At 40.1% G+C, this 13,179-nt stretch overlaps 1 protein-coding gene across 1 annotated transcript in view; it reads left to right on the top strand.

The window, feature by feature from the left end:
• Positions 1–13,179, top strand: part of ARHGEF9 (Cdc42 guanine nucleotide exchange factor 9) — a 202,813-nt gene that overhangs the window by 56,419 nt on the left and 133,215 nt on the right. Inside the window, exon 2 of the mRNA XM_049643252.1 lies at positions 6,061–6,240. Within this exon, the coding sequence (XP_049499209.1) occupies positions 6,061–6,240 (180 nt within the window). The remainder of the gene's footprint in view (positions 1–6,060; positions 6,241–13,179) is intronic.

Raw genomic sequence — 13,179 nt, 5'->3', positions numbered from 1 at the left:
AGGCAAGGGTGAAGCCTATACTATGATGGTCCTTCAGGGTGGTGGTTCACCAAGTGTGTCTGTGAACCAGCAGCATAGGCATCACATGGGAACTTTTTTGAAATGAAAATTCTCAAGTCTTACTTAAGACCAACTGAATCAGAGAGTCAGACTTGGGGGCCTAGTAGTCTGTGTTTTAATAAACCCTCCAGAGGGTTGAGAACTACTACTCTAGGTCATTCACAGGGTGGGCTGGTATTCCTGGAAGGAGAAACCAGCTGGGAGCCTTCTATCTGCCTTCTTGTGGGGGAATGGCAAAAGCAAGGTTGTAGAGTAAGGCCAGCTAATAATTCAAATCTGCTCTACCAGTTAATAACTGGGTGACTGTGGGCTACTTGCTTAGTGTCACAGATTATCTTCAGTAAAAATGGGATGTTAATGTTTACCTTGGTGAGTTATAAAGATTAAGATCACAAAGTCCCTTGCCCAATGCCTCACATGTGTTTTCAACAAATATAGATTTTTCTTACTCCCTATTTTTTAAATTTTTTTAATGTTTATTTATTTTTTGGACAGAGAAAGAGCATGAGCAGGGGAGGGGCAGAGAGAGAAGGAGACAGAATCTGAAACAGGCTCCAGGCTCTGAGCTGTCAGCACAGAGCCCGATGTGGGACTTGAACTCACGAACTGTGAGATCACACTTAACCAACTGAGCCACCCAGTCACCCCATTCTTACTCCCTATTTTACTTTCTTCCTCACTTTTTTTCCCTGCCTTATTTCCTTCCCTCTGAAAGGGCCCACTGGCCACTCCAAGTTAACTGTAGACACATGCTTCAATTTTGACCAGCGACCAGGCTTAGAAGTCAAACTCTTAGAGGTCAATTCCTGTAGGGTGTTGTGGTCATATTTCTAGGTTAAAAGTCAGAAAAAAATGGGTATGATAACAAATGTATCTACTTATAGTATCAATGGAAAAGAATATTTGATAATTAGTATTATCCTGGGAAATCTAGACAAAAATAAATAGGATCTCATTCCTTTTTTAAGAATGATATTATGAGTCTTCCTCCTCCCCATCTTCTCATTCATGCCCAAAAGTGTCTTTAGTTTTGGGGTACAGAGCACTGTGTGTCCCACTCACTGGCAAGTCTGAGCAAGAGCCAACCTATATTTGTTTCTCTACCTGAAATATTCTGGGGATTAGGAATTATTTTGTTAGAGGTCACATCAGCACTGTCCTAAGGCCAAGAGCTATTTGGGTACCTTGTTGGAGTAACCCAGTAAGTACCATCTTCTGACTTTATGTTGGACTTGCAAGATAAACGGGTGGGGACAATTAGGAAATTAAGGTTTTTGGAGGGGGGCAGGGTATAAACCAGTTTAAGATGTAAAGAATTTAACAGCTGATATAGCTACTCCCAAATGGCCATTTATTGGCTTTCTTCATTTTATTGCTCTGTACCATTTGATAATTTTATCATCTGCTACTTAAAACTCTTGGCCTTGGCTTTTGCAAGATTACACTCCTTGGTATTCTCATTAGGTAATGAAAGCTTCATTTGTTTCTCTGGCTCTTCTTCTCTTCCTCACCTCCCATTGTTGCTGTTTCCTGAGGTTTCTGATCTTCTTTCTTAGCACTTTCTTCCAGGGAAAACTTCCTTGGTTTCCACAATTTCTGAGCCATTGACTCCAAAACCTATATAACTATCTCTCCTGATATCTCTTGAACTTGAAATCTACCTGCATATCTTGCTGGCCCCCCATATTCAACACATTGGAGAGAAAATTTGTCATCTCTTTTTCCCCCTCCCAAACCAGCATTTCCTCATGTAACTTACTCTCATGACACTTTGACTTGAAACACCACCCCCACCCCCAAATCTACTTTGATTTCTTCCTTTTCCTCAAACTAGATTTAAGAGCCTTCAAACAGGACTCCATACTACCTTTCCAGCTGTCCTTCCCCAACTCCCCCAACCCCCTCTTCCCAGCCCTCTCCAAATTCCACTACCTGTTTGCCATCAAATTCCCCATAGTTTTCACCTCTGAGACTTTATGTAGTCTCATTCCTAATTCCTTTGCCTCAGATGCCTTTCCTGATCACTCTTCAATATGTTACAATCCTACCCATTCTTTAAGGCCTATTTTCAGTGTCCCACAAAATTACTCTAGAGCCTAACAGCCACATATGTTCCTCCCTTCCTCTGAAGTCTTGTACTAGGCCAACATGTACCAAGTACTGCAGTAGGCACTGTACATACAGTACTCAGTTTGCCCTCTCTACTACCCTGCCTGTGAGGCAGATATTATTATCCCCATTTTATATATGAAGAAATTGATTACAAAAGTTGTATATCATGAAACTGTTCTCCTTGGCTTTTGTGATATTGTGCTCCTTGGTATCCTAATTACATGCTGAAAGTTCCATTTTGGTTTGTTTCTCTGACTCTTCTATTCCTCATCTCCCATAGTTAAAAACTATGGGGAATTTGATGGCAAACAGGCAGTAGAATTTGGAAAGGCTGTTAAGAGGGGGTGGGAGAGTTGGAGAAGGACAGCTAGAAAGGTAGGATGGAGTACTGTTTGAAGGATCTTAAATCTAGTTTGAAGAAAAGGAAGAAGTCAAAGTTGATTTGGGGGTGGGGGTGGTGTTTCAAGTCTAGAAGTCACTGATACTTTCTAAAGTAGGAAAGCCAGATTTGAAGCTAGGTTTGCTTGCCCTTAACCATTTTGCATACTGCTTGAAGGGCATTCAGTGTTGGTGCCTGAAGGGCCTTTGATCTTCATGTAAGGACTAGGCCTGAATCACAATAAGAAGACAATGGTGGAAGCTCACTGAATGAGTGTTGTATGGAAAATGGGTGAGCAAAGTGCATATTTATTTAAAAAATGTAGCAATTTAAGTCAATCCTGTACACAAAAGGAGGATGTGAAACCAATTTCCAGCCCAAATTTAGTTCACTTTTAAAACAACTCAGAGGATGGGGGAGTAGCGTCCCCCTTATACCTGCTTATATTTGTGACTGGAAAGCACAGGAGCCCCATGCAGCTACCAACCCCTTCTGGATTAGTCTTCCTTTCATGTCTGCACACACATCCATCAACTCTTGGTTCAGTATGTTGTAATTCATGAAGCAGGTGGGAATATAGAATTATACATTTTTAACAGTATAACCAACCCACCCAATGGCACGATAGCTTATAAGAGCAGACACTGGAGCCAAATTGTAGCTGCATTTGAATTATGTCTTCAATACTTATCAGCTGTATAAATTTAGGAAAGTTATTTAACCTCTCTGAACTTCAGTTTCCTCACCTGTAAGATAGGAATAATAATAGTATTTCCTCATAGGGCTGTTGTGAAGCTTCAATGAATTAATGTGTGTAAAGTACTTAGAATAGTGCCTAACATATAGCAAGTACTCTATATTATCTAATATTATCATCATTGTCGTCATCATCACTATCATTATCATCACACCTTTAGCAAGTAGTAGAGCAAGGTCTTAAATCCAGGTGTTCTTTTCTACCTTCTCTATCTATGGTGTTACTTTGGGAAAAAAAATGGTCTAGGAGGCTGGCCATCTGCTGACTGTAGGCAAATTACTCCTGTTGTATTATACCTGATCTATAAAATGAGGGCTCAACATTGATGATCCTTGAAATGGTTTCCAGTTCTGACTGCCTTTGATTCCAAGTAGGCCCTGACAACAGACTTACAGTTTGTTTATGGACCCTGGATCCTATATTGACCTTGTCCAGAGTATAGCTGGGATCTCTGATCTGAGGGCCTAGGCAGGTCAGCTGGACTAATTGGGGACAAGAGTGAGCCAACTGCTGCTGGGAAGAGCCAAGCATAAGGTTGGAAAGATGACTGTAGAAAGAATACAGGCAGTGGAATCAGCCAGACCTGGGCCTAGGGTACCTAAGACAGCATCATAGATAGTGTCCTGAGCAAAGGATTGGTAATTGATGCCAAGATACTCTTGACCTTTGGTAAAAAGCCAAGGATATAGCCTTAAGCTACAAGTCTTCATGCTGTGATTTAGGGCTGTATGTGCTTATTGAGCCCTCGCAACACCCAGTTGGAAACTATCTTTGGCAGGAGAGGGGAAATTTCTTTATGAAGATTTATTCTATTGAGGCAAGTGACCAGCAATTCTTCTCCACTGAAGTCAGAACAAGAAGAAATTGACTTTCAGTGCAATTGGAAGAAAACAGGTTCAACATAAAAATAAATCTTCTCATAGGAAGGGGAACTAGTCACTTAAAGGTAGCTGTCCATATCTCCTTCTTTGGGATTCTTTAAGAATAGGAGTTATATGGTTTGAGATATTATGGATGGAATTTTATGAGTTCAGTATAGCTAATGAGTAGACATTGGTAGTATGGTATGATGGGCATTAGAGCATATGCAGTCAGAAGGCCAGGCTCCATTATTATCAACTTGTATGATTGACCAAAGCACAGGTTACCTATCATAGCCTCAGTTTCCTTATCTTTAAAATATGGGTAATAGTGACACCTTGCTCATTCAGTGAGGATCAAGTGATACAGTAGATGTGAAAATACATTGTAAACTGTAAAGCATGAAACACTTGAAAGGTAGTGTTATAAAAAGTCCTACTGGAAATCTCTCTTGCATCCATGATCAGGAGCCCCCCATGCTGTACCTGACCAACAGAATGCCTTAACTAAGTCAAAAGATCAGTTATTGGATATGTTTTCATGTGTATGCAATGTGTTATGTGCTAATTTCATGACCATGGGGTTATTCTCTAGTTGGCATATTGAAAGACAGACCTATGTGAGAGGATGCATATTCTATATTCTGTCTCTGTTATTTTTGAACCGTTTTGTCTTTGGGCTTGTGGAGCCACAATTACCTTAGAGAATCAGTCCTTCCTCAAAACAGATTGATGGAAAAGTTAACATATAGAGAACATATTCAGAAATTTAGTGCTAGAGAGAGAATTCTTGAATCCCTTGCCTTGACAGGACATATGTTCTCTATTCTAGAATCTGTTTCTCCAAATGCCAGGAAGATTGATGGCCCATATAGGCTGTAAACAGCTGGGTAAAAAGGGTAACAAACAACATAGGGGTCAGGATGGCAGCCAGAGAGAGGCAGACTCTTTTCTCACCCCCATCCTCATCACTGTGCTTAGATGAGTGTTGTGAATGTGTGTGGGGGGGGAGGGGTGTGGAACTGGGATAGATGTCTTCCTGTTACTGTGTGGATCGCAGTCCTACTGGTCATATACTTTAATGACCAGGGTTAAGGTCTTTGCACAGCCCCTGTCTTGCTGTGTGATCCTAAGTTCACTCCTTAGCTTCCTTGTGACTCAGTTTTGCCATCTGTCAAATGCAGGATTCAACCTAGACCCCCTACGTATCTCATAGGGTGGTGGTACAAATCACTGAATGAATTTATGCCAAGGTTGAGTTTTATGGAAGCAAGGCATCACAGGAAGCCATATTCTTTCACACCCATGACCTCTCTGGATGGCATCATGTGTGGGTGAGAACAGGAGGCTGCAGGACTGGAGTCCATTGTGTGTGAGGAATGCCATGATGTGTAACCCCTTGGGGGTGGGTTATAGTGGTGTTAAATAATGTACCACCAACTCTCAATTGGTCAGTTCCAAGAAGGAGGACGAAACAGGGAGGAATACAGAGAATCTAGAACAAATATGTTTGATCTTCATTTTAACCTTTGATTTTAACCTCTTCACCCATTCCAGACCCAGGGCTGCCTTTAAGCACCAAGAGAAGATGCACTGGAACTTTCTTTCTTTTCTGGGGAAGGATCTAATGAGTAGGGATAAAAGCATAAGGCTTATGTAGTTCATATTCACATTCTGGGTCATTCCATCCACTGGCTAATGGAAAGTTGACAAGTATTGTTTGTCTTGTGGTCCAGTGGAGCTTGTGCTTCCCAGTGCCATCTCCCTCTCCCCAACCCTTCACCACTAGTATGTCAGTTTTTCCATAACTAGTAGAGTTCTGTGGGTGGGGTAAAGGGCAAGTAAGGTAGCCAGCTGTGTGGACTGAACACATTCTCATTTTGTCTCCTAAGCTGATCACTGGAGATTCCATCGTTAGTGCTGAGGCAGTATGGGATCACGTCACCATGGCCAACCGGGAGTTGGCATTTAAAGCTGGCGACGTCATCAAAGTCTTGGATGCTTCCAACAAGGATTGGTGGTGGGGCCAGATCGACGATGAGGAGGGATGGTTTCCTGCCAGCTTTGTGAGGGTGAGTGTCAGTCAGCCTTCACTCCCCTCTCTTGTCTCCTTGGCTACCTGCCCCTGGCTCCCCTTTCACCAGCCTCTTTTCTCCTGTTCATTTCTCTCCTGGTGGCTCCTCTCACAATTTTTCCTTTTTTTTTTTTTTTTTTTTTTTACTGAGGACTTGAGCCTCCTTTAATCTTTTCCCTTCTAATTTTGAGTCTTTTCTTTTTATCCCTTATTTATTTTAACAATTCCCATATTCTGCCTCATGCTTCCTGTCTCCTAAGTACAAATCACTTTGTACAAATCACTTCCCTTTTGGCCTTGATGGTTTTTGAAGACTCTTAACTTTATATTGCTGTGAACTTTTGCCTTTCTTATATCTCTTCTTTTCTGATTTCACTATTTTCCTTGTCTCCCCTTTTCTTTCGTTTTATAGATCTCTCCCTTCCTTCCTCCTCCCCTCCTCACTCCTCTCTGCCTCCTTTGCTTCTTTCTCTTATTTAGGAAAGTGTGAACACCCCTGTGTGTTGTCTTCAGCTATTAATGTAAGAGTGTGGGCTCTCTACCCTCTCAGGGGCTAGAATTTACTGATTGCATATCTTACTTTGAGTGAGGTGACTGGGATTTAAGATGTGTTCAGGGTGGGAAGCAGTCACCTTGATGGGGCTTTTAAGGTCTTGGCCCTTTTGACATTGTGCCATGAAGAACCTGGCCCTTAATAGAAGGGGCTCTTGAGAAAGGTTTCCTTAGCAGTTTCTGCTTCCTCTGGGTTATCAATTAGCAGAATGCTATGGGGGAAGAGCACTGGCCTGATGTCTCAGCTTTTGGCCTTCCTTAGAGTTATGAGCTAGAATATGTTTTTGTTTTTTTGCTGGTAATTGTGGGCTCTGATTCCCCCAACCCCCATCCACAAAATGGTGTTGACAGTTCTTTCATGCCAGTAGAGATCACAGTGAAATGACTTTGTGGCAGTACAAATATGAAAGCTACGTTAGGATGTCTTATGATCATCCCTACCACAGCCTATCACATTTTGTTAGTTTCTTCTGTAAGATACCTGATGCCAAACAAAATATCAGAGTGGCTTGGGCTCCTGGAAGACGAAGGGCATCAGGATTATCATGACATTGTGACATGAGGGAAGGAGCAGGACATTTGGAGTCAGATAACCCACAATGCAATTTCAGCTTTACTAACTCCCAACTCCATGGCTTTTGGAAAGACTTCAGCTCCCTGAACCTTGATTTCCTCATCTGAAAAATAAGGATAACAGAATTTTATGAGGATTAAATGAGATCACATAAAGGTCTAAAGTGTTTAGCACAGTGCTTGGCACATGGTGGGTAACTGGCAAATGGTAACTTGATTTATCACCAGTATTATCCTCCTCATTATCACCCCACCACGTTATTAGCTCCAAAAGGTCTATGTATCAAGGCTGGCCTTAGTGGTTAAAAAAGGCCTCCTTTCTTGGAGGGCTGTAAACCTAGGAAACACTGTTATCTGGTTGGAATTATTTAGGTGAGGTCAGTACTCAGAAGCAGAGAGGTAGACAAAATGAGCTTTCATCCTCTTCTGTCCTGAAAATCTCCTAATGAAATATCCAATCCTTTTTCTTCTATGTATGTGGCATCTTCCATCAGTCTTCAAGTGTCATCTCTGTTCCAGCTTAGCCTTGCTGCTTGATGAATTGGTCCCAGGGGTAATCAGAAAGAAAACATCAGTAACCATGGGTCTTTAGGATTAGTGTGTGGTCCTGTAAAGAAACAGCTTGTGTGTCTTGTGCTGACAGACCTTTCTTTAAAGGAAGGATTAAACTGTACCCCAGTGTTACCCCAATTCAAATGTATTTGACTTTCTGTGAAATGTCATTTTTATAATAAACAGTAAATAAATGGATGGGGCAGAGTGATTCAGGGAGGCAAATGGCAGAGCCAAGCTTTAGCATATCAGTGAACTGGCATTTATGCTTCTGCTTCCAAGACCAGGAGAAGCACACATTCCCAGCAGCTGAAGCTTACTTTTGAGAAGACCACTGACTGGCTCAGGCATGCATGACAGAGTCTAGCCTAGGGTTTTCTGCCCTGGCTGCATGATGAAATAAATCACATGGGTGAAAAAAAAACCATCAAAATGTTTTTTTTTTAAACATCAAAACTCAGGCTCCAGGCTAGTTAAATCAGAATCTTTGATGTTGAGAACCACTGCTCTATACCAGAATAGTGTTGTATGTAACTGATGAATCACTAAATTCTACTTCTGAAACTAATATTATATTGTATGTTAACTAAAATTTAATAAATAAAAAAGAAATATAATGTTAGCCACAAATGTGAGCCACATGAATCACAAATTCAAGCCACAAATATAATTAAATTTTTCTAGTAGCCACAGTAAAAAAAGAAAAAAAATACAAAAATACAGGTGGAATTAATTTTAATATATTTTCTTAACCCAATGTATCCAAAATATTATCACATAATATATATTATCACTATGAAAATTGTTAATAATATATTTTTCTACTGAAATTTGGTGTGTATTCTATAATGGCAGTATATCTTCATTTATATTAGTCACATTTCAGGTGTTCATTAGCCACATGTGGCTAGTTGCTACTGTATTAGCACAAGTCTAGACTGAGGACTGTGATAACAGACTAGGGCCGTTAATGACAGGGTCCAAATCATAATTTAGAGATCCAATATTCTATCTACTATACTAATATTTATTCTTTGAGAAATTAAGATCGCATTACATGTTGCCTCAGATTGTATTCAGAATGAGCATTTGATCATTGTGAACCTTTTTGTTTTAATAATAGTTGAACTTTTCACACCTCTACTTGGGAGTACATGGAACCCTAGGGGCCAGCTGTTGTGGTGTTATAAGTAAAAAGAAACGGGGTCAGGCTGTTTCATGAATGTTATGAATATTATCTCTTTCAATTCTCCTTTATTAGAATTTATGTTTAGGTTTACATTTCTGGTGGGATTTTGTGATACTCAAGGGATTGAATGATGGAGGTTGTATAGACTCTTATCTAGTAGATATTTTCTAGTAGTAGATATTTTAAAATAAAATTGCTGTCTCCATTATTCTACATTGATTTTGGTTGAGGTTAGAATGGTATTATGGAAATGGTACTAGCTATATTAAGAAATGATATACCTGAGTCCTAGTCATGGATCTCTCAACCATTTGGTATATGATCATGGGCTTTTATTTTCTCCTTTATTTCTGAAGCACCTTCTAGAATTTATTCAAACTCTTACATGTATAGGTAGGACATAGAAGGAAATCACATTGAACTATGAATCTTTATTAGTGCTGATGTAGTTGGTAGGTACATGGGTGACTTTCTGGGATACTGTACCTTCATGTTATAGGACAGTGACCTGCTTTATCCAGACTCACCTTGACCTGAGATTCAGTAACTCCTTGAAAACATCATCCCTAGGTTGTTTGGCACATAACATGAAAGTATATTAGGAGGGAAAAAACTTTCCACTGAACTCCATACCAACTGGACACCTTTGTGGATCATTGAACCAACTTGGTCACTGATGTAGTGGGGCATCCCCATTCCCTACCTGGAAGTCCCATTGTTGCATGAGCACCCCAGTCCTAGGATAGATAATCAAGGGTTCTTAGGGTAGTTCTGTCCAAGCTAGCCTTACTTTTTATTAAGTTAAAATCCAGTGTGGAGTCTAAGGAATGCAAATTCTTTTAGTTTCCAAGTTTTTAGTTAAATTCCAGCTAGTTAACATACAATGCAGTATTAGCTTCAGGTGTAGAATTTAGTGATTAATCACTTCTGGTGCTCATCACAAGTGCCTTCCTTAATACCATCACCTATTTAACTCATCCCCCCAACCTGCCACGCCTCCTGCCACCACCTCCCCTCCAGTAACCACCAATTTGTTCTCAATAGTTTAGAGTCTATTTCTTGGTTTGTCTCTCTCTCTCCCCGACCCATGTTCATTTGTTTTATTTCTTAAATTCCAAATATGAGTGAAATCATATGGTATTTGTCTTTCTCTGACTGATTTATTTCACATAGCATTATTTCTCTAGCTCCATCCACATCATTGTAAATGGCAGGATTTCATTCCTTTTTATGGCTGAATAGTATTCCAGTGTGTGTGTCTGTGTGTGTGTGTGTGTGTGTGTGTGTGTGTGTCTGTGTACCACATCTTCTTTATCCACTCATCAGTCAATGGGCATTTGAGCTGTTTCCATAGTTTGGCTATTGTTGATAATGCTGTTGTAAACATCAGGGTGCATGTATCCCTTCAACTCAATATTTTGGTATCCTTTGGGTAAATTCCTAGGAGTGCAATTGCTGGATCATGGGGTAGTTCTATGTTTAACTTTTTGAGAAACCTACATACTGTTTTCCAGAGTGTCTGCACCAGTTTGCATCCCCATCAACAGTGTAACAGGGTTCCCCTTTCTCCAGATTCTCACCAACACCCATGGTTTCCTGTGTTGTTAATTTTAGCCATTCTGACAGGTGTGAGATGATATTCACTGTAGTTTTGATTTCCATTTCCCTGATAATGAGTGATGTTGAGCATCTTTTCTTGTGTCTGTAGGCCATCTATTTGTCTTCTTTGGAAAATGTCTATTCATGTCTTCTGCTCATTTTTAACTGAATTATTTGTGTTTTTTTGGGTGTCGAGTTTTATAAGTTCTTTATATATTTTGGATACTAATGCTTTATCAGATACATCATTTGCAAGTATCTCCAACCATTCTGTAGACTACCCTTTAGTTTTGTTGATTGTTTCCTTCGCTGTGCAGAAACTTTCTATTGTGAGAAAGTTTATTTTTGCTTTTGTAAGCAACCCAGATTCTTGCATCATTTGTGCTGTTAGATGTGCAGCTTGAGCAGCTTTCTGTACATCTTTGAAACTCAGTTTTCCTCCCTGTAAAATGGGGATAATTGAGTATTATGAAAATATTCTGTAACCTGTGGTATCTTGGTTACCTGTAATTAGGAAGTTTGATACCATTTTGGCTGCTTTATAAATTGCTAGGTATATGTGCCTTCTACCCAGCCAAATATTTGAATTTCCTGTTTTTCAGAATTTTATTCTGTATGTGTGTTTGTGTGTGTGTGTCTGTGTGTGTTATCAGATTTTCTCCCTTCTGAACTTGGGATATGGCTTTACAAAAACAATGCAGGAGTTGATGTACCTTGCCAGCAATTAGGTTAAGTAAATTACAGCTTTCTGAACATCAGTCCCCATATGTAGCTATTGACATCTTCAGCTGCTTTCCTGGGCTGATTTCCCCCCTGGGAGCTGAGAGCAGACTGCTGAGATATGATTGTACCTAGAAGTAGCAAATCCCACCCCTCTAGTGGGCCTCCTTTTACATGCTGAGCCCTAACTCCAAATCATTCTGGCTCTCATTTTGTTTGTCTCCATGTAAAAAGGGGCTTTGTTTCTGACTCTGGGTCATGGCCTGGGGAGGACCTACTGCCCACTTGAGGGCAAGATGTGTACAGGACACATCTTATTTGTGGTAGTAGGTGAAGCCTGTGTGACAAAGCATAGGTTTGGTCAGAAAGTAAAGAGCCTGTTCAGATATCATCAGCATGTATTTTCCTTGTTTCTTCAAATTCTAGATTTCTCTGGTTTCTGGCCTAGCTTGAGGCAAGGGATTGAAAGGATGAGCTAAACAGGTCATTACTGTTATTCCTTGCAATTGTACAGATTAGATGTCACAGTAACTGTCTCCTGTTTATAGGGAAGCTCACTGTTTCAGAGTGTTTCTTGGCTTTTAATTACGTAGAATCTCTTTTTGGCTGCATTCTGGGGAAGATTTTCACATGTATGAAACCCTAGACTCATAGTAGATTTAGAATTGGAAACACTCATCTTTTCCAGCAGCAGCCAACTTAGATTTTTATGGGGTCCATATCAGTAACTTACATGAGTAAAGCAATCTGAGACTAGGGTAAGTTGGGGTATGTGTCCAGTTGAAAATCTATATGAAATTTAAAGTGAAAAAAAGTGATTTTGATGGTTCTCATTGATGGGGTAGGGTGTAGGAAGGAGGAAAATCCAGTGGGCTGAGATTTTCTGTTTTTTTTTTTTCAAGAAAAGCCAGAAATTGGATTTTATGTAAAAACCTCCATACTTTAAGTGTTGATCAGTAATTCACTTTTTTAAAAAAAGAAATACTGTGAGGGACAAACAGAACACATCTGTGGGCTAAATTGGTTCTCCAAGTCTCAGCTTGTGACCACTGATCAGCCCGACCTCCTGATTGTATAAATTCTGAGGAGACATAAATCCAGAAAATGCAAGTGACTTGCTCAACTTATGTAGTGAATTAGTGACAAAACCAGCACTTGAATGTAGACCTCCTGAATCTTAAGACAGTTAGTCTTTGTCTAGTAATTATAATGTCTGGGCTTCTTCAGGTATGATTTCTGTTCATTTCTTTCCCTGTGAATGGGCCATAATTTCCTGTTTCTTTGTATGCCTTGTAAGTTTTTCATTGAAACTGGAAATTTTGAACATTTTAGTGTCATAACTCTAGAAATCAGATCCTTCACCTTCCTCAGGATTAGCTGTAGTTGATTGTTGAGGGCTGTGGTCTGTTTGTTTTGCGACTTTTCCAAAGTTTGTGTGTGTGTGTGTGTGTGTGTGTGTGTGTGTGCGTGCATGCAAAGACTGTATTCCTTGTCATGTGTGGTGACTAAAATCTCTGTTATGTTATCTTATTGGTCTGCCAGTCACCTGACAGAGAATTATTTAAGTACTGAAGTCAAGAAAAACAAACAAACGAACAAACAAAAAACGTTATTCTCCTGCTCTTTGCAGCTTGGCTCTGAGCTGGGGCACTTCTTCAACACTACTCTGTGCTGCTCACAGTTTTGTCTTAGTTTTCTTTTACTGCTCTACTACTCTCATGTAACCCACTCCTCCAAAAGTGTAAGCCTGTA

Source organism: Panthera uncia, chromosome X (assembly GCF_023721935.1).
Source record: "Panthera uncia isolate 11264 chromosome X, Puncia_PCG_1.0, whole genome shotgun sequence".
NCBI classification, from domain to species: Eukaryota; Metazoa; Chordata; class Mammalia; order Carnivora; family Felidae; genus Panthera; species Panthera uncia.
The sequence above is the reverse complement of the archived record's forward strand: the minus strand, read 5'-3'. Positions and strand labels throughout refer to the sequence as shown.